The following is a 22783-nucleotide window of genomic DNA, read 5'->3' on the forward strand; positions in this document are numbered from 1 at the left end:
ATAGCCTCTAACAGTACAGAGGCTATTTTCATAGCTCGCGGTAGAATAAAAATGGTAGATACCACTGCCACCAGCCACATTTTAGAGAAAGGGGAACGAAATAATGTTCCATGAGAAACAGACAAAAAGGGATAACTATTAACCCTTCCAGTACTCTATGGAAGATAGTTTGTACTGGGTCTGTAGATTTAAAAAGACTAGTAAAGTCAATGACAAATTTACATATTCTGGGAGACAGAAGTCAGTCCCAGAAAATGGAGTTTAAAGTGGGAAGTCTAAAAAGACAACCCTCTGTCACTGCACTAAATGTGATGTGTGACACACAGTAAAAAGAATATGCCTATGGAGTACGTGAAACTCCATAGTCCATGAGCACAAAATATACAACACACAGCAAAAACATATGTAAGAGTGGGAAAAAATGCTCTCACTCTTACCAGGTGAAAAAAATAAATCCTAGAAATCCAGCAAAGCTGCTGAGGGACTCAGTAGGTAAGGGAAATTAGCCATTCTGGAGAATTCTCCCTAACAACCTGGACTTCCTGTTCCTAGCAAGGTACAATACCTCGAATCCCAATTACACATAGGATCAATTCAGATGCTGGTTTGATGATTTCAGAAAAGGAAGGTACCCGACACCCACATATGCTACGTAATCACAGAGGTACTCATGCTGAGAGGATATACGACTGGTATGTGACACTCACAAGCACTATCACAGAGGTACTCGTGCCGAGGGGATAAACGACTGGCATGCGGCCCTCGCATTCACTACCTAATCACAGAGGTACTCATGCTGAGGGGACGACTGGTACACAACACTCACATGCATTACCCAATGACAGAGGTACTCATGCTGAGGGGATAGACTGGTGCGCGACCCTTGCATGCACTACCTAATCACAGAGGTACTCATGCTGAGGGGTTAGACAACTGGTACACGACACTCACATGCACTACCTAATCACAGAGGTACTCATGCTGAGGGGACGACTGGTACACAACACTCACATGCATTACCCAATGACAGAGGTACTCATGCTGAGGGGATAGACTGGTGCGCGACCCTTGCATGCACTACCTAATCACAGAGGTACTCATGCTGAGGGGTTAGACAACTGGTACACGACACTCACATGCACTACCTAATCACAGAGGTACTCATGCTGAGGGGATAGACTAGTACCCGACACTCGCATGCACTACCCAATCACAGAGGTACTCATGCTAAGGGGATAGACAACTGGTACCAGACACTTGCATGTACCACCTATACAGACTGCAGTGTGAAACAAGTATTCAATCTGGACTTCCTGTTCCTAGAAAGGTACAATACTTCGAATCCCAAATACACAAAGGATCAATTCTGATGTTGGTTTGATTACATGCCTTCAAAAAAGGAAGGTACCCGACACCCACATACACTACGTAATCACAGAGGTACTCATGCTGAGAGGCTAGATGACTGGTACGCGACCCTCGCATGCCTTACCTAATCACAGAGGTACTCACATTGAGGGATACATGACTGGTATGCGACCCTCGCATGCACTACGTAATCACAGAGGTACTCATGCTGAGGGTATAGACGACTGGTACGTGACACTCATGCACCATCTCAGAGGTACGCATGCTGAGGGGGTAGATGTCTGGTACGCGACCCTCGCATGCACTAATCACAGAGGCACTCATGCTAAGGGGATAGAAGACTGGTACCAGACACTTGCATGCAATACTTAATCACAGAGGTACTCACACTGAGGGATACATGACTGGTATGCGACCCTCGCATGCACTACGTAATCACAGAGGTAGTCATGCTGAGGGGGTAGACGACTGGTACGTGACTCTCGCATGCGCTACCTAATGACAGAGGTACTCATGGGGGTAGACGACTGGTACACGACCCTCGCATGTGCTACCTACCTAATGACAGAGGTACTCCTGCTGAGGGGATAGACGACTGGTACGCGATGGTTTATAGACCATCATTAAAATGAGTAACTGAAGGACTGGACTGCGATGTCCTGACAGCCAGTGCCTGTATGTGCATGGAATGCAGGTGAATGTTGCATTGTAGTCAGTTGGAATCGTTTTGTGTGAGACCTGGGTGGAATAGCATAGGTGGGTGTTCAATCCACATGTACCCGCGAAGGCTACCTCTTACATTATGTAAATAAATAAAGCAAGTGCTTACTTACATTAGACTCCACGGACATAGCATTGCAGCATAGCGAGGCCCTTAAAGTGTAATATAATATATAATAATTCGAATAGTGCATACACCATTTGTCCGTAACAGGTACCTCTGATGAGAGACATAATGTACTCTGACTTGCATCACCAGATGTTCATGTTGTATCTACAATCTAAAATGAGTACCCATTTTGGAATGTTAGCTGGCCCGTAGCCATTCAGGATGCAGGAATTCAATCAGGGCACCATCATCCGACAGTTGCCCAGAATGTCTGCTCGTCTATGGCTGTGCGCATTCTCCAGTGCCACGCTTCCCAGTTTATGCCTGTACCAGTGCAATCCCCCTCCTTTGCAGTGGCAGCCACCCTCATGCTTTCACCCTGCTAACCAAGCCCGGCAGGTGGTCGGCCTCATGCCTTTTCAATTGCTTCCTTGCATTCTGTGTCACACCTAAACCAATCAACCTCCATGCTTTCTTCCAGGCGTCAAACTTCGGTAAACGGATACCATGGCAACCCTACAGAGTAGAGATACAGTGGCGAGGAGAACTGTTTCTTATTTGTTCAGGGCTGCTTATAACGGTATTGTGTTGCTTTTTGGGTAAACTGCCCCTACCCCCCGGCAAGAGTGTAAAATGTCTTGACACCCTTATGGGGGAGGGAATACAGACCATTAGTTGGCACTTAATTGCCCTTACTTGGCTCAGCACCTAGTTGGGTTTTCTGGGCAACTAATGGCCTATACTCCAAGAAGACAACCCCCTCTACGGCTGCAAACGTTTAAATGGTCCAAAACCGTTTATGGCAATATGCCAAACCAAGGCACGTAGCCCAGGCTCTACCTGTGACTAAGATAGTGTTATATGTCTGTTTTGACATATTACATATGACCGGTTAGTGCACATAAAGAGAAGCTTTCCAAATGTGTGATAAAATTAAGAAATCCAACCTGAATTCATAAGATTCCAAAGTTGATCGACTAAAGCTTCATTGCACAACGGGGACTCCGAATTCTTCGTAAATGGCGGGTTCTTTGTTAACATGCTCAAGATTTTGTGTCTGGAAAAATGTTTAGAAGAAAAAGTAAACGTCATTATGAAATGCACTCACTGCTGTTGTCCAGTTATTTGTACTATCACATTTATTACAGTTCAGAAAAGAAATATAACATCACAAACTAAAACGGATACATGAATGACTATTTTATTTAATTTATTTATTGGCCATTTGTTAGGCGCTTATACAATTAGCAACAACGGTTACAAAACTATGGTTGTATTTCTAGCTTTATGTGTCAATATCCACTCTACAACGAAAAGGACATGTATAACGTGGTCTTCAAACGTTTGCAGTACAAGTGGGGACAATAGCAACTAGCTTCATTGAAGGACAGAATACAACTATTCTAAGTTGCTCTTGCTGGGAGTTCGCATGATAAAGACACGCCAGTGTTCATGTAGTTAGATTGAAAAACACACAATGTACGTTCCTGTCAAACACAGAACACAAACTAAGGTGTGTGGTGAAACAGAAGCAGCAGTGGACTAGGAATTAGCATGTTCAAAAGGTTTTATTTAAATGAAAAGAAAACGCCTATCTAGCCCTACTGCTCTGAGGGTAATTCCCTACCGAATAAACTAAACTAAAGGTGTGTGTCAAATGACCAAATTAATATAGTCCTCTGTCCAAAACCTTTTTGCTAGCTGGTCCTACCACTTAGAAAAAAACATTAAAAAATGGGCCAGGTCAGGGAGATTTCTGGCACTTCGCTCCCTATGGAACCACAAATCCTGTTGCTGGGTGACGCTCCTAGCGATGGTTCCTACCCGATGTTGGACCCCAGAGAGGAACTGATTTCTCAGTTACTCATGGCCGCTCGACTCACACGCGCCCGCTTTTGGAAAGATGTGGAGGCTCCTCACATAGCGTACTGGTGGGTTAAAGTTTGAGAACTCTTGGGGATGGAAAAACATACAGCCATGATCGAGGGGAAGCTGCCCAAATGTTCCAGCATATAGGGGCCATTCTTCGAATATGCGGCCGAAAAGGAACACATGTTTTTCCAACCAAGGGTTATGAAATATCTTCTGAACCCGTGATACTGGGCTTGATGATTATGGCTTAGACAGGATGTATGCAAAGTGGTACGAAGAATCACTTCATGTTTTTTTTTCTTCTTCTTCTTCTTCATTCTAAGTTTACACTAGTTACTCCTAACCTGTTCGCATGAGAATAACAGTAGTTTAATGAGGAACAGATATACGGTTACTTAGTTAAAACTAAATTTCGATGCAATGACACTTGCGAGTTGATACTGCTTTATTATTGTCTTACATTATGTGATGTATTTCATGTTGATCGAAATTTCAATAAAAATAATCTGTTAAAAAAAATAAAAAAATAGGCCAGGACAATCTCCTCTCCACTCCGGCTTTGCTTGGCCACACTACTTGTGCTTTCTCCCAAAGAAGGGTTTTTCAAATATTCAAAATATAGTTCTCTAGCCTCTTCAGGTTTTTCAGTGCAAGTCACACATCCAACACTTTCCATTCTTTAAAGGGAAACACGATTCCACCATTCTTGCTCTTCTATTTAATAGTGTTCTTGTTTAGAGTTTATGACATGGGACCCTCCAGGTTCTCTCAGGTCCCAGTGTTTTTCCTCAATGTTTGTATTTCTAGGGCTCCCCAAAGCCCTCTTGCCCTATGATGTGCTTACTTCAGCAGGGTCATGATTGGGCCTCTGCCCGTGTTCAGCGTTTCGAAATTCCCCGGCTCCCGTATCCCTTTTGGATTTTCCAACACTATGGGACACAGGAGTTTGCCCTCTACCCTGGTGTTGCCTTTTTGAGGGCGTACGCTTCTCTTTTCTTGCCTGACTTGGCAGACGGCACACTTCTAATGCAGAGGTCGGTGCAGTGATACGATCCCTCCGCGGCGGTCTGGTCTTGGTGTTGGTTAACGGGACCCAGGCCCACCACAGCTCCGGTGGGGACGCACCACCAGATTCGGGGTCTTCTAGCAATCCTCTCGCTCTCCATGCTACTATGGCTCTACCACTCCAGAACGTCTCCCAGTCAGAGGCTCGCCTCGGCGTAGGATTATCTCTCCTCCATTCAAGGTTTCTGGTTTGTTTTATTTTTGTCACCAACGACAGGGGTGTATCCTTCCTCTGAAAGCTGAGGGGGAATCCAGCATTACCTGAAGCCAAAGAGATTGAAGTAATGTCTTAGCTATTTGAATCCAAAACAGAAGTAATATCAGTTCTTTTGATTCCCATATATGCAGACAATGTTTCTTGATAGGGAGTCTTTGTCCACTAGAAGGGAGTTACTTCCAGTGAGGTACCACTTTCTGAGAACCCTAGGGAGGGTCTTGCTGTGCAGGCTCACCTCGTTACCCTCAAAAGGGGTGGCTACCCTCTGAGGTGTAGGGACGAATAGTCCAGATTCGTCACAGGTATGATCGTCTCTGTGGTTGAAGTACAAAACTGTCGCCTCAACAACAGTATCTAAGGCATGGCAAATAAAATACATTGATGGTTTCTGAAAAGAGAGAAATCATAAAAAGCTTCACTCAGACTGAAAGCCCAGTCATCTCCGCTACATATATAGATATCAATGGTGGACTGTCTAATATGGTTATCTTTGACTGGCCACATTGCCTATGTTGATATTCTCACTACTGCCATTTTATTTACATTTAATTCTAATTGTAGAGCAGTTTCACCAAAACACTGTACATAAAAAAGAATTAGTACAGAAATCAACAGACATTTGTAATCTAATAATTCTGAAAAGTATAAATGCCTCCGTAGTGGGGCAGACAACAGTAGAGAGTAGATATTTAAACACAAAACTGAGGGCTTTTTAAATGGGAGCATCACTGGGCGTGGCCGAGCGGCGGATATCTCCTTGCAGCCAGAGACCCACAGGACTCCCATCTACTGTGAAATCTGCTGTTTTAACAGACAAACCACTTCTGTCTTATCCCTGAGTGGCAGCAACACCGGAAGACTTACAGGGGGTGACTTTGATGGGCATGGCGAGTCTTCTCTCTTCAGCCCAACCGCTCAATATGGTGCTATGATTTGCTTTCTGGTGTGGAGGGCTGGACCTGTTCGCTGCGCAGGCCTTGGCAAATGGTGAGTGCCCAACAACTCGAGTATAAAACCTGAGCAGCTTTGCAGCCTTTCCTGCTCTTCCAGGTGGTGTGGAGCAGCCCTGCTTGGGTTGACATGAGCGCCCAAGGGAGCCATTGGGTCACTGCAGCAAATTAGCCTGCTGCCTCGAGGGACGTCCTCGTGTCTTGAGCCCTGGTGTGGAGTGATACAACCATTGGAACCTCCACCATGGCTGTGGAGGAGGCGAGGATCTTAGATCGGCTTCTCTGGTAGCATCGCTGCTTGGAAGTGGAATGGAGGTGGCCTCAAATATTTACATACCCCGGTGCCTGAACCAGGAGCCCACCAGGAGTCCAGTAAACCGGGCACAGGGCTCCCTTTGTTATCGGGCTGGAGTACAGCCAACAGCTGCCGGCTGAAGACCCCTGGTTGTTAAAGAATATCTGGTGTTGCGTCTGACCTAAGAAGAGCAAGAGAGTCCCCTTGCGTGTTGTATGCTAAAAGACCATCAGAAACACATGGAAGAAATGACTTACTTGTCCAGACCCTCATCCAAAGTGAAGGGCACAGACATAAGGGCACTTCTGCAAACCCAGCAATAATCTTCTAATAAGCCTCCATTGGTGGATGAGACACAGATCCATAGCACACTTACAAAAAGAGATGGAAACTTAAGCCATCAAACAAGATCTGCAGCTGATCTTAAATGAGCTGAAAAAGGAGATGAAAAGGGCGATGAAAAAGTCTCAAAATCAATAATGGAGCTGGATAAACACGTGATGGTAGCAAGTATTTGGATCAGGATACCATTTGCAAATGGCTACATGACATTGACAAGCAGAGTGGATAATTTGGAGGAGCAGGTGGAAATGCTGTGTGCCGGACAGAAACATTTTGAAAATCTCTCCTTTCAGAACAACAGTTGATAGCAACGGTTCCCAAGATACAAATTGGATCAAGGTCTGGAAAAATGTATGCAGGCTTTATTCAGACATATTCTGAACCTATCAGAACGCGAGGCAATTAATTTGGATTGAAAGTGCATGGTCTATTCATCATTCCAGCCAAAGAAAAACATTCTTCTTGATGTCAAACAAAAGACAGTGAGATAATCATAAACCGAAATGTATTTCAAAGAATTGGATAGTTTCAATAAATAGGGACTCTAGCTTCACCATGGAGATCACTACAATTTATATGCATACAAAACAACTCCAAAGTTTTACGTGCCTATATGAATCTCACTATTTTAAGTCCACAAAGGCATTGAATTTCAATCACAAAATCTTCCTCTAAATAGTATGATAATCTAAAAGACACTAGACATTCTAACAATTATGCTTTGCATTGACTACTTGATGAAACATCACTAGAATCTTACAAATAATGTAAATATGGTTACACATTTGATTTTCTCCAGTGTGAAGACAAGTATGGTGTCAGAGAAAATTACATCAATTAACATTCCAAATAGATCTATGCATCATCTCCCCAGTGCAGGTGTAAGAGTGGATAAATTAATTATGTAGAGGTCACTTGACATATAGGCATTGACCAGCCAGTATAGCACTACGTGTTAAGCCATGTAGATGAAAAAGGTGACTTGTTTGCATTGGCAAATGTACGTTTGAATTTCCAGGCAATGTTCTTTGGAATCTCTATATTCTGAACAGACATGTATCCTAACTTTTCGTAAGGTGTCGGCGTAACGCTCTATAGACATGTGTATGTGAATTTCATTAAACGTGTGTGTGTGTGTGTGTGTGTAGCCTCCCTTAAAAATGAAGGTATTCCTTTCAATCCAGATGTATGCACAGTTTTAAAAGGGACTACTTGTAATGCCTTCAGTTTCTTTAGACTTCTGGGCTGGAGGAGTACAATTCTCCAGTAAAAGATATTTAGTTGGAGAGCTTCTTCCCTCCCACACTACACCCAACTCAACCTAGGCATTGAAAGATAAGAGGATGCAGAAGATTTGCACTTCCACAGTTCTCAATGGATTGAATACATTCTTTCAGCATGCAATTCGTGCAAACATCCAGTGAATACTATAGTTGTCCCCGGCTGCATTAAATGCATAGCATCATCCCAGGCACTACGACCCACTGTCATTCGTTTAAACCACTAACTAGACTTGTAAATAATACTTAACTTTACCAAGGCAATCCCACTTTAATGTGGCAGCCAAAATGCTTTCAGATTTGGATTTTGTTTATCACTGCAAAGTGGACTTTGTCTTAAATAAACCACATCTCACTTTAGTTACTTAGGGAATTGGTAGGGGTTTCTTTTAATTTACATTTTAAGACACAACTTCTGATTTTGGGAGGGCCAGCAAGGGACCTGGTCAGGCAGGGATACCATCAGCAAACCCTCAATTCAGAAGCTTATTTGGAAGTCAATTCCCCGGGGCACAGTGGTCATCCTTCTATACACTGCTCTGACTTCCTTCTTTCAATGGATAAATCTCTTTATTCTCGCATCTCCTGTTTGTTCCCCTTCTCATTTCTCATCACCAAAATCCATATTCCACCATTCTTTCCCCTCCCTTCTATGGTTACCCCGTTATATTTCCCTCTAATCCCACCCATGCTTTGTCAGCGAGGAGTGGTTTTCAGTTATATGATTAAGGTGGGAAGACTGCTTCTTCTTTCTGAAGAGAAGCTAATTTTGTTTTAATACTTTAATGTCTCACTCATCTGTGTTAATTGAACTAAAGTTACATTTTCAGATTCTGCGATTCGGGCCAAACATTTTAAGATGTTGAATGATTGAATTCTAATAATATTTGATGATTTTACATGGTGTCACCATTTTTGAGCAATTTCCAATAGGACGACTCCCACTTTTACATAACCCGATAGGTATTACTTTTATTTACAACATATCCAAAGTTCAGTTCATTCAGATGCTGCATGGCAAAGCACAACATAATTTCATATTTGCACATTTAAGGTGGGATTTTGTTCATGTGGATCATTTGTTTGTTCTATTGTGGAATTGTTGCAGTTCTCCACAAGAGGGCATAGACGACCCAAAGCCTAAATATTCCCTTCCCATGTCACCACTATTCAAAAGAAATTGTCTTGGAGGTGCATATTCTAAATGACCTTTCACCTTGACTAATCAAAGGGCTATCTTCTCACAGTGCATCTGAATACAAGATTATTGGAGCACCATCCTTTGAGTTTCTTACAATGGGTGAAAGAGATATATAAGACTGTAAATTTGTATTATGAAGTCCGGTTTCCTTTCAAACATAACAATTATGAGGAAGAAGAAATCTCCAATAAGCGCTAAAGTCAATACATGTCTTTTCTCTAGCACTTGCAGGAAGGCATTTCTTATTTTATTTGTTCCAGGCCACTTTTTTAAAATGATAAATTCTGACAGATGGATCGCTGAATATTGTTTCAAGTGATCCACCTACTCCCTGAGGAGGATGGAAATAAAGATTTAAATCTCTGCTTTTTGCATCTAAAAAGGTATGAAAAAGGGGAGTGGCCATTCTTTTCAGGAAAGGATTCCCACCTGTTAATTAAGAGGCTCTCCATGATTCTGGTGGACGATATCAGTTGCTGAAAAGATCTAAGAGTGGCCAATTATCGACAATGGTAACAATACATGCTCCAAATAAAAGGTCAGGATTGCTTTTTGTGGGCTTTATTGAAATAGTTAGCTCCCTTGTGTAAGAGGAAATAATAGTTGACTGGGATTGTAATTGCGTGATTGACATGATGTTGATAAAACACTGCCTTAATCTCAGAGTATAGGAAGAATTTCCATGCAGTGGCTGAGTGCTCAGGGACCCCTCATTCATTGAGACCTGGAGATTTTTCCATCTAGGGAAAGAAAATATACCCATTAATCTGCTGTACATTGGGGGTTTTTAAGAATAGGTATGTTTTGAATTTTTAGTACATTGGTCCCAACACGCTTGATATTAGAAATTGATCCATAACATTAACGGGTCACAAACCAGTAATCCTTGATCTGGAATAAGGGTTTTCTCCCACCGAGTGAAAAGCATGGCAACTTAATGATTTCCTTTTATGGGATCCCACAGTTTTTCGGCATAGAACTGATGTACTGGAGAATTATTTTATAGAAAATTAAGTAGGCAATATAGAAGCACTTGTTCTGTAGGATGAAGGAAAAGGGGTCTTAAAATGGGATGAAATATGCAAAATGGCTGGATTTGTAAAGGCTTGAGGTAGACAGAGATTATTATTTGAACAGTGGGAATTTGAGCATAGGCGTAGAGGTTCTCTGAAAAGCTGAAGCATGCAGAGAGTGGAAAAGGATATCTTCGAATCCCATCTAATAAATAAGGTGTTCCATTATTTGCCCTATATTTAACCGTTTCATTACGCACAAGGCAATAATGCTAACAAGGTATTGGTGCAACATTGTGCAATATATTTAATTGCCATTTTGTGCCTTAAAGACGGAAGCAATCTAGTTACATTGGAGGTAGGGAAAAGGAGCATATTTGAAAAGGACACTTTAGATTTGAATATTGATTTACTCACACTATGGTCTGTTATTCTTTGATTTTAGGTCCTTCCCACCATTTGGATCCCAGATTCTTATAAGGAAATCAAAAATCTAATATTTACATACACCGGTCCCAAACCAATTCAGGATACATAAACACATGATTAAGTCCATTTCTCCTGACAGAGTCGCGGAGAAGGCCCAGCCCATGCTACATCTTCAACGACTTACAAATTGGGCAGGCCATGTAATCTTGTGTCCGGGAATATGGCTGACATTCTTTTATCAAGATCTTTGACATCGTATGCCTGAAGGAAACATGGGCCCAACTCGACACATTCAAGGCTGGGTATGCACATTTTTCTCCAGCTGGGTACACATGGCTCGAGGGAGCGACCGAGAGGAGGGTTATTAATCTGGGTGAACATTAGACTAAATCTACTAAAATGATCGAAATCAAGCACTGCAATTTAATGTGCTTAGAACTTACAATGCCATCAGGATTATTTATTGTGCTGTCCAATGTGTACCTCCGACCAGCTCAGACTTTGTTTTTACAAAACCTCAGTGATAGTATTGTCTGAAGAGATGGTCTCCAGTTATAGCAGCACTAACAACTGCAAGAGGTGACCTCCGTTTTTGGTAGCGGGTGACTTTACCTGTCAATTTGAATCCTAAAATGATATCTCAATCCTTGCATCAGAGGAGGATAGTCTCTGCGAAATCACAGATTTAAATTGACGGCCTATCAGGAGATTTACTCCTGTTTCACATCAATTGGCATTATTATTTTACACCCGGGGCTTTAGAAGATGTAGTGCCTGTCTTCCGGGTGACCGTTCTTCAACCCCAGCATACAGAAGAGTACTAAAGTCATACAGATTACTTTCTCACATCTTTCGCTTACTGGTTGTTCATGGAGCCATTAATAGTTGAGCAGAGGATAGAAAGTGACCATGACCCAGTCCATCTCACGAGAAGGGTAGCTACTGAGGAACATAATGTTAAAACAAGTTGTATTGCTAGCTCAGATGTTTTACTCACCAACAACAGGTGTCGGCTCAAACGGTCAAAGGTATTATATACTCAAAACACACCATCTATGTTTCATACCATTTACCAATCTTGGAAACATATTTCTACCAAGAACCCGAAAAGAAAGCAAGAAGCACAATAGACCAGGCCTTTTCGTTTTTCACTATTTTGAGCAAATATATGTCATTTTAAAAAGGGAAACTCTTTACATTGCTTTTATTGATTTTAAAAGTACCTTTGATAAGTGGCCCGTAAAATTATCTGGGGAGTTATGGAAAATATGCATGCACAGATTCAAATTTTAAATCCTTTCCGGAGGCTCTATGAGGATAATAAGGCAGTTGTCTCACCCCGCAACCACTAGCCAGATCGTAAAACAAATACGCTCCCCATTACAAGTGGGGTTTGACAGCAGTGATTCCTGACCCCCCCCCCGCAACCGCATTGCTCTTTTTGAAATACATAAATGACTTGGCAGTAAACATTTTAAACTTACATTTGGACGGTGCAAAAATTGCTAAAAGAAATCATGTGATTTTATTTTACGTAGATGATGCATTGATCATCTCAAAGACACCATCAAGTTTAAAAAACGCATTTAGGAGTTGATTCTTCCTTTTGTTTTGAGAATAAACTTGTCATTAATTCCAGTTAAAACAATGGTTATGGCATGCCACTATTTGCCCCAAAAGAAATGAAATATTTCTTTTGAAGGAATATTTCTGAAACAGGTCAGCTGCTTTTACAATCTAGGAGTCAATTTTCAGGACACATACACTGGGTGCAACAGAATCAACAAAAGTGAGCAGATTTTGAAAAGGGGAACTGGATTCTCACAAACACTAAATCATAAACTTGGGAAGAGATTGCCAATAAAAACTCTAAAACTCTATAAATCACAAGAAGTCACAGCTGCAATTTATGGAAGTGAAATATGTGACTACCAAAGTGTACTTAATCTTTCTAAAATTGAAAGTAAATTCATTAAACCCATTTAAGGTCTTCCATTAAGTACCCCCTTTGGTTCCACTTTTTAAAGAAATTGTCAGTGCCTCAATTATGTGAATGCTTTTAAACTTGTCTTGTACTGTGTTTAAATCCATTTTAAAGAACTGAGTTTTTATAAGGTTGTAACATGGAATGCTATACACTCAGAAGGTGGCATTAGTTGCAAATGGTTTAGGCATGTGAAGAACATTTCAGAATCTATAGGCTTTGGTGACCTGTTACATGGAACCAAGGCTGTTTCAAGAAAGGAACTGAGTGAAGTAAAGGACAAAGGGGACATTTTTCATTCGGGGAGCCAATTTGAAAGGTCACAATCACTCACTTGACTTGCTGGTTATTTGGTACATAAGAATTCATTTTTAAGCAGAAACATATTTGGATTACATGTTTCCACCAAGGAGACGTATTTTGGATCTAAAATTCAGGCTGAATGCCCTTCCTGGGGCAGCCCTTTCAGTCCAACCATAACTGAAAACGATATGTATTTTTTGTCACTGTGCCCTGGATATGATGAAATCAGAAAGAGATGTCTTGTGTCAATGATCAGCAAGAATTGTCCAAGAGGTACTAAGATTTTAGCAGCAGACAAGAACAGAGGTAAGAAATCAGCGCCCGTGTTGCTGGGCCTGTTAATTTAATTTGCTATCAGGCGCTGAAAAAAGCATGTGTCTCCCCTTGCCTGCTTCTTTATTTTTGCCCGACTCCTGCCTCCCAGCCCGCCCCAAAACCCTGATTGGTCCGGTGGGGTGCAATTAAAGGACCCAAACACAAGTCCCTTGCACATGTAGAATTAAAGAGCAATGTGGAAAGGGGTCATTACCAAGGGATAAGCAGCATTTGAATGTACAAAAGAATGGGGAATCAAAGATGCCTGAAACATGGGAAACAGGATTTCTAAACATTGAAAACAAAAACGGCCTGCACATATGTGTGCAAATAAAAACGGTTTGAAAAAAGTAAAAGTGGCAAAAAAAATCACTGCTCACAGAAAAATGTCAGGAAACCAAAACATGATGGATGGGTTGACAAAGAGCAATGTAAATTATGTTTCACCCAAAAAACTCAAGTGACATTTGAAGAGCCACTTTGTCTTGATGAAAATAAATGTCAGCCCAAGGCAGACCCTTTTGCTGGCTGTGGGCAAAACTTCACAAGGACATCTCCCACTTCCAGCCTGGATGTCACACCTCCCATCTAATGATCAACCGCAATAAAAATGTCCTGCTAAAGGCGTCGAAATTCAGTGTTCTCCAGACCGGCTGGCTCTGAAAGCAAAAGTTACCCTTGGCTGGAGCATGACTAATGAGTGAAAATGGGGGCACCCACTTCAAAGAGCAAGCTTCCAACACAAAGGAGACTGGTAACGGCACAGGCTGACCCAGTGAAAACAAATGGCCGGAATCAGGAGCAGGACCATTTGTCTGACATGAAGATTCACAATTTATTTTAAAGGACTATTATCATGTAGGCTTTTTTTCTCAGCCATCATAAGGCGGATTGATTTAATTTTTGTACCATTTTTTATGTAATTTCCAGGTGAATTTGGGGATATAAAAACCATTTGCCTGTGACTGAGGGAACTGTAAGGGCCAGTTAAACTAGGTTTCTTGCTGATCTGAACATGTTCCAAATGTTAGAGTAGGTGAGTGGGTGGAAACTGAAATCGGGGATTTGCTTAATAACTTACATATTCGTAACTGTTGTCCTTGTTATGGAAACTACAGAAAGGCATCACATGGACGTGCTACACGATACAGATTTGTTGGTCGGCTTATCTATTTCCCCTTGATTAGCAGAAATAGAAAATATGTTTAGTCTGGCAGCTGCTAGTAAAATTATGAAGTTGTGATACATAACTAGTTTTTGCCAAAGAATTGAAAGGAGAACAAAGGATAATGACAAATGGGAACTGCCATTTGTTGCTCCAAACCCCTAAACCAATCCTGACTTTGAGGCTTGGATTGGGTGAACAGAGAAGGGTAACTGTCCAATCCTAAGTAGAACTGAGCCCTAGGAAACCAAAAAGGCGGGGGGAGTCTGCTTGCTTTGAATCCTTTCCCTCTGTAGTGGGTGGGGAAGGGTTGCAAAACTGTGTAGATCCTTAGCCTATTTAACCAAACATATTAATTTAATTATTTCCCCATATGGCAGAACACTACGGGGTGAATTTTGTTAAAATTTGAAATTAACAAAGCTCACTTCCCAGTGTGCGCTGAAAACTACAGCCTATAATTTAATTGGGTAATCTTTACTGTCTAGCTGACCGCAACTTCTTTAACTAAGAGGGTGTCTTTGTTCTGAAATCAGTCCAACCTTTTTCTCCAGCTTCCCCAACACAGGCCTTTCAGCAAGAGTGGGGTCTGAAATCCCAAAGTCACCAAAGCATTCCATTTTTTCTGTCTGACTTCCCATCCTAGACCAATGCAAGGGGGGCAGGAGGGGTCTCAAAAACAAAGCAATACATTACCCTCTGTTTATTTTAAACCAAAAGTGTGGGCGAAATTATATATTTTTTACCAATCTTGAAATCCTACTGCTACCTGTTTAAGCCTGCAGGAAAATCAAAATTGCACATTACACAAGTGCCTTTCTTATTGATCAGTGCAGTTAATGAGTGAAGTGAAACTTGCAGAAAGAATTGTGATTCTGTTCTTTTTAACTCATTTTTGTGATTTATATGTGCTGAGAGAAGTTGATTGTGTTGTGCCACGGATAAAGTGTTTTTTTAAACATTTTCTATCACTTCTAATTTAAATAAATACAAATATATTTCCCGTACATCGGCCTGGTTCTTAGTTCATTGTTAGCTCGGGGGAGAGGGTTCAAAGGGGCATGATAGGTTTCTGAGATAGGGCTAAAAAAAAAAAGAATCTGTTAAATATGTTTTTTCCATAACCACTTGTGTGGGGAGAGAAGGAGCTCTCTGTGCTGAGGGTGGCTTCACAATAAACTGTTACAGTACCTTTCCCAAGCCACTACACACGGCAAGGGTCTTGGACTTGTTAGCGCAGCCATCCACGATTTAGCAGCAGACTAGCGTTGAGGAAAGAAATCCGATCCCGTGTCCCTGCGCCTGTTAATTTAATTTGCTATCTGACTCTTAATAAAGCATTTTTTTGGCGCTGCATGCGCACTAGTTTGTCTCCTCTGCCTGCTTCCTTATTTCACCCGCACTCCTGCCTCCCGGTCCGCTCCCAAGTCTTGATTGGTCCCGTGCCCCATTTAAGATACCTCCCTAGGTCAGCCTTTGCCCGGGTAGCCCTGTCGGCTAAGGGCAGCTCCTGTACAAGCAGTTTCAGTTGCGTTTGCCCATTTACGCCTGGGAAGCCGCTCGCTGTCAACCAGCAGCGACTGACAAGGTCACGTGTGGCCTGGGTGGGGAGCAGTGGCAGAGCCATGGGGCGTGCTCCCCCCCCCCCAGGCTCCAACCAGGTGCACGATGCGTGCCCCCCAGGCTCCTGTTGGGCTGGTGGGGCTCCACTAAGACTCAGAGCGTCCAGCGTGATGAACTTGATGGATCACAGCGTTCAATCATGTAGGAAAAAAAAACATTAGAAAAAAGCACAACAAAATATATACTTTGTCCACATGCAGTGTGCCGACAGGAGAGCCCACAGCCTTCCTTCCTTGCTCCATGCTTTCCCTGGGCTGATACTGTCCGTTTGGCAAAACGGAGGGTATATTCATCTCGGGTGCTGAAAATCCCACTGCTTTGCAAATAGGCCCAGACTATCTGGAGCTGACAGAGGCGGGCAGGCAGGCACGCAGGGCACATCTGCTATTATGTAGCAAATGATCCATCTGCAGCCCTGAAACAAGCAGCCACCTGCCTCCCCTAACCCATCACCCCACCAGTTTTGTTTTCTTAAGAATGTGTGCGCACACTGAGAGCCACTCAGCTGCCCAGAGACCGGACCTCACAACAACGTCTTTCCTGCCCACTGTGCTCCCAGCTGCCCTCTGACAGTCAGACCCTTTCCCTGACTGGCCATCCTGCCCATGTGTATGCGTATGCGTGCAGTAGGCTACGGTGCCCTGCCCCTGGCTGCAGGCTGCCTGCATCTAGTTGGGAGAATGAGAAGAACACACTGTGTGAAGTGGAGTGAGCACTGCACAAAGAGCAGAGCAGGTGAGGTGTGCCCCCACACGCCTGGATGTTGCTCTGCTGGAGTACCTGGCATGTGTATTTCTCCTCACAGACCTGTGCAGTGTGCTATTTTTACCAATCCGAACCTTATTTGGGATATAACAGGATCTGTGTTGAATTCATAGCACACCCTCATATGTGGGAGCGTGCATAATTGGCAATACCTGGAAGCAAAAAAGTCGGCCCCGGAATACAAGTGTGTAGGAGGCCAAAAAGATTACACAATTTTAAGGCTCGCAAACGAACATCAGAGGATTGTACAGGCAAAACAGTAATGATTGTTTGTGTTGTGTGTGATAAATAGAACTCTGACTTGACTCCTTGTCTTAGGAAGTGTACATCATGACAGAGCGGTTCTTACTTGAAATGTGGAACACACAGAACCAAAATAATGATGGTGTGATGATGGCGCTGGCATGCACGTGAAGCTGTTTCTCTGAGCTTGAAGGCGCAGGGCAGCTGGTAGCCTTTGAGGTTTGAACTTAAGACGAATGCAAGTTACGTACCCTGGTAACGTTCTTTCGACTGGATGTTCCTCCTACGTATTCCTTATCTTTATTATTTCCGATATCCAAATTTGCTGCTTCGGAAAAAAAATCTCAGCAGGGGGTGCTGTGCGTCGATGCCTGCCGACTCAATGTCAATTTCACTGCAGGTATATGCAGCACGCCCAGCGCCTGTTGGCCTCACTTCTGTGTTTATGAGTAAAGCATTTATCTTGTGTTCGACAGTTACTCCCGCTGAGAGAGAGTAGACTGCAACCACAAGGGAAATTCTACTACCAGGTAGGTTGGGAGGGGCGATAAGGAATACGTGGGAGGAACATCGTCGAAAGAACGTAACCAGGGGTAAGTAACTTGTTCTTCGAATGGATTGCGTCTTCCCACGTATTCCTTATCTTTGAAACACTCCCAAAAAAGTTTACGTAATTGGGGGGGGGAGGAGTAGAATTTAGTTTGACATGAATATTTTATGGTTGTGTATGCACTGAACGCAACATTGCTTTTCCAAGTGCAGATTCTTGACAAGAGGAAGAGTCTAAACTGGTCGAATGAGCTCTTAGGTGTTCTGGAGGATCTTTACCTGTCAGTTTGTAGCATTCCGATATTGCTAGTATAATCCGTCTGGATATAGTTTGCTTGGTAATGGCCAGTCACAATTTGTGACCTGAATAGCCCACAAATAACTGGTCATCCTGTCTTAACCTTGCCAATCTGGAGATGTAAATGCTCAGTGCACGTCTAGGGTCAAGCCTGTGAAGACCTTCCTCTTCCTTCCCAGGATGTAGAGGTGGACAAAAAGATGGGATCTTTATCTTCTGAGTGAAATAAAAGACAGCATGAGGAAGGTTGCAGGATAAAGCCTGCAGCTAACTCACCCTTTGGGCTGATGTAATTGCCACTAAAAAGATGGGTTTTGGAGTTAGTAGTCTCAAGGGACAAGAGTGTAAAGACTTGCAGGGAGCTCCAATCAGAAAGTTTAACGATATTGGAGAGAAAACATTAGTCAGTCCCTTTAAGAATTGTACTATTAGAGGAATCATACAGTAAGAGACTTCCTCTGAAGTGCGTTTAAAAATAGAAAGCGCTGCCAGATATCCCCTGAAGGTACAAATCTGGAGCCCCCGATTTGCCAGATGTAAAAAAAAGGATAACACCATCGATGTATTACATGGAAAAGGGTCAACATTCTTATCTCTACACCAGCTGCAGAACTTATTCCAGCGGCAGCGGTATAAAGATTTAGTTGCTGGTCTTCTGGCCGAAAGCAAAATCTCCATTACGTCATCCGGGAGGTACTAATCCTTGTATCTCAGCCTCTCCACAACCAGGCGTGACTGAGCGTCCTGATATCCGGATGGAGAACCCGACCCTCCTCTTACGAGAGAAGGTCCTCTCTTAGTGGAAGACGTATTGGAGGGCAGATGGACATGTCCAGAAGGTCCGGGTACCACATCCTCCTGGCCCAATCCGAGCCAAATAGGATCATGGATTTCCTGAACTTTCTCAACCTCCTGTTTACGTGAGGAATAACAGGGACTGGAGGAAACGCGTACAAGAGTGGAAAATCCCAGTCTACCATGACCGCGTCTCCTAGAGCTCCTCTCGGGGGAAATTCCCTTGAGCAGTACAGCTTGCACCTCTGGTTGGCACCAGTCGCGAACAGTTCCACTTGAGGGCTTCCCCAAATGGTGAAGATCTCTTGAAGGACTTCCTGAGCTAGTTGGCATGCGCTCCCCATCCCGTGAGGGATGCGTCCGTCACGATCGTCACCTCCGGCCAGGGTAGCCAAAACGGAGCCCCCTTCATCAGATTGCCTTCCACGGCCCACCACAGAAGGTCCTGGGCGACCGAGGGCGGCACCTGAACGGCACCTGAACGGGGTCCGACATCCTGCCGGAGGACTGTGACCACTGGAGCTTGAGAGCCCATTGCAGAGATCTCATCCGCAACCTGGCCTCTCGCACCAGAAGAATGCAGTATGCCATGAGGCCGAGCAACCCCAAGAACTCGAAGGCTGGGAAACTCTGGGCATGTTGAAACATGTGCAAACATCTGCTGAATGAGCCCTCACCTGGGGAGGAAAACACTGCCCCAGGGACGTGTCGAGCACTGCTCCGATGTACTGGAGCCGCTGAGTTGGCGTCAAGTGGGACTTCTTTAAGTTGAGGGAGAAGCCCAGTCTGTGAAGGGAGTGGCAGGTGACGGACAGATGATCCAGGACTTGCTCGGGAGAGCGCGCCCTGATCAACCAATCGTCCAGGTAGGGGTAGACGTGAATCCCCCCTTTCCTGAGATACGCTGCCACCACCACCATCAGCTTGGGAAAACCCTCGGGCGGAGGTCAATCCGAACGATAGGACCCGAAACTGAAAATGCAAGTCACCAACCGCTAACCTCAGGTACTTCTTGTGCTTGGGATGGATCAGCACATGAAAATAAGCGTCCTTGAGGTCGAGAGACACCAACCAGTCCTAAAGTTGAAGGGCCTGGAGGACTTGAGAGAGAGTAACCATCTTGAACTTGTCCTTCCTGAGGAGTTTGTTCAAACTGCGCAAGTCCATGATGGGTCTCAATCCCCCGTCTTTCTTCGAAATCAAAAAATAAGGGGAATACCATCACTTGTTCCTCTCCGCTACAGGCACCCGTTCTATGGCGCCTTTCTCCAGCAGGGATCGAATTACCTGCGCAAGGAGTGGATCCAGACTCGTCAAAGAGAGATTCCCTGGTGGATTGTCGTAAGGCCTCTGCCGAAAAGGAAGACAGTAGCTATGATCTCCAGAACCCACACATCTGAAGTAATGGCACGCCATTCTACCAGATGCTGCGCCAGCCTTCCCCCAACCGGTGAAGCATGGGCCTCATGACTGAGCAGAAGCGACTGCAACGTTGCCTGAGGGCAAAGAGGCAACTGCACGTGTGGCCTTGGCACCTCGAGTACCTTGTTTTCCACCTTGGGCACTCTTACGGTTGCCCCTTTGACTTGCAGCTCCTCTCGCTTTACTAAAGGATGAGTAATAACGAAAGGAACCTCCCCTCCATTTCTGTCCCCTAGGACGAAAAGGCGGAGGTTGGCGGACTTCAGCGCCCTACGACTTCGCTGCAGCTTTGGAGGTCTGCAACCTCTCAAGGCTGTCGTCAGCCTTGCTGCCAAAAAGATGTTCACCATCAAAGGGCATGTTGAGGAGCCTGGCTTGCACATCAGGAGTAAACCCCGACTTCCTCAATCACGCAAACCTGCGTATTATGGTGCTCGCCGCCATGGACCAGCTGACAGAGTCTGCCATGTCCAAACCCGACTGAACGGACTCACACATGGCATCCTTGCCATCCTGAATAATAGCAAGAAAACCATCCCGTTCGTCCGCTTCGGGAATATGTTCAGCCGCTAAGGAAATACAGTTCCACAGAGTGTGCGTGAAACGTGACAAGGCACATACAGAGTTGGCCGCCTGAAGAAAGCACATATAGAGTTGGCCGCCTGAAGAGCCATACCCCCTTAAGAAAACACTTTCTTCGTCCAGCCATCAAAACCCTTGTCGTCCCCATCAGGAGGGATGATAGGATGCGACGCCTGCTTCGCTGGGGCCGTAGCCGCCTGCACCACCAAACTCTCTGGAGTGGGGTGCGTGGTCAAGTAGCAGGGTTCACTACTGGCTGGACGGTATTTTCGCGGCAAAGACTTGCCCACTGCCGGGAGACTCTCCGGAGCAGTCCAGACCGCTGCCACCCTTCTTTGCAGAGCCATATGGAATGGCAGTACTGGGTCAGTGGGTGGACCCTGATCGAGGATATCCGTAAGGTCATCCTGCACAAAATCAACTGGGGGCGCCGACCACCCCAAGTAGTCCTTAACCCTCGACATAAGGCGCTGGTACAATGACTCGGCATGGGTGCCAGGCTCAGGCCTACAGAACTCCACCTCCGGAGAGGTGCCCAGACCACTGGCGTCATGCAGTGACTGACGCAGGTCCTCAATCTGGCTATGACCAGACAGAATCTCATCTGGTATCATGTCAGGAACCAACCCATCTTCAGAACCCTCTTCCACCTCGGAAATATAATCCATAGGCTGGAAAGTGGGCATTGAATAAGGGAGAAAGACATGTTTTGCCTTGGCCAGAGCCTTTCCAGGGGGATCCCCCGTGCCACACGGTACCTCCGACACCACAGCCTCGAAAGGCGTCGAGGGCGTCGAGTGAAACGGCGTTGACGTCGAGCGTGATGCCGACAACATCGACGGCTTCGACACAGGCCGATGACTTCCTCAGAGGCGGAGCCTTGAGAGAGTCCGTCGACGACCTCGGCGTCAATGCCTTCTTTGAAGACTTCACAGGTGGGCACGAGCACGTCGAGGACCGGGACCTGGAACGGGCATGACTGGAACGATTCCCCTTGTCCGAGCGGGACCTCTCCCACGAATCGTGCCAACCACCCGAGCCCGAAGGCGTACGAGCGGTGTCTCCAGTACGGTCACGACCTACCCCTCTCGGAGGCGCGGATGGATCGGAGCACTGCGATTCAACAATCGCCAACATTTTCTTCCCCAAGGAAGCCCATTCCTCCGGAGAGGAACGCTTGGTGGGATAAGAAACCCGCCGACGGGCAGAGTCCTCGGATGAGGAAGGCGACCGATGACGGCGCTTCCGTGAGTGCCTCGAAGAGGCAGAGGAGTGGCGGGACCCACTCCGGGACCGAGACCCCCTAGATTTACGGCTATGATGCAGAGAGTCGCCCCTCGAATCGTCCGTCGAAAGCCCAGTGGACCTCGCCTTCCGGGGCTTGGACACCTTACCGACCGACAGCTTCTTCTTACGTTCCCGGAAGGCCTTGGACGTAAGCGACTGGCAGTCGACACAATCATCCGTGTCATGGGCCTCCCCGAGGCACCAGAGGCAGGCGTTGTGCGAGTCTGTCACCGACATCTTGGACCTGCAGTCCCCACACTTCTTGAAGCCCGGATGCGGGGTGGAAGAAGAGAACGACATCCCGTACAATACTTTACAAACGAACAGGTTCGAAGAACCGAAAGAACAGAAACTCCAAAGAGTCGAGATCTCCGAAGCGAACACGTTCGCGGAAAAAAAATGGACTGAGGCTACGGTCGTCATGCGTCCTACTTATAACATCTGGTGACGTCGGCCGAGGTCCTCCAGGACGGCGTATCGACGTCATCGACGCAGGACGCAGAAAGATTTTCCGAAGCAGCACAGCTGTGGTGATTACTGTCATAGATATGGAATACGTCAGAGGACCCAATCCCCCCGAAATGCACTCTC

At 44.9% G+C, this 22783-nt stretch overlaps 1 protein-coding gene across 2 annotated transcripts in view; it reads right to left on the bottom strand.

Annotated features, from left to right (window-relative positions):
• The window catches only part of TAF2 (TATA-box binding protein associated factor 2), a 2148555-nt gene that overhangs the window by 329383 nt on the left and 1796389 nt on the right, over positions 1–22783 (bottom strand). For both annotated transcript variants that reach the window (XM_069621552.1, XM_069621551.1), the window contains exon 22: positions 3145–3254. In XM_069621552.1, coding sequence (XP_069477653.1) covers positions 3145–3254 — 110 coding nt within the window. The remainder of the gene's footprint in view (positions 1–3144; positions 3255–22783) is intronic.

This window comes from Ambystoma mexicanum, chromosome 5q (genome assembly GCF_040938575.1).
Source record: "Ambystoma mexicanum isolate Mex_15411 chromosome 5q, UKY_AmexF1_1, whole genome shotgun sequence".
NCBI classification, from domain to species: Eukaryota; Metazoa; Chordata; class Amphibia; order Caudata; family Ambystomatidae; genus Ambystoma; species Ambystoma mexicanum.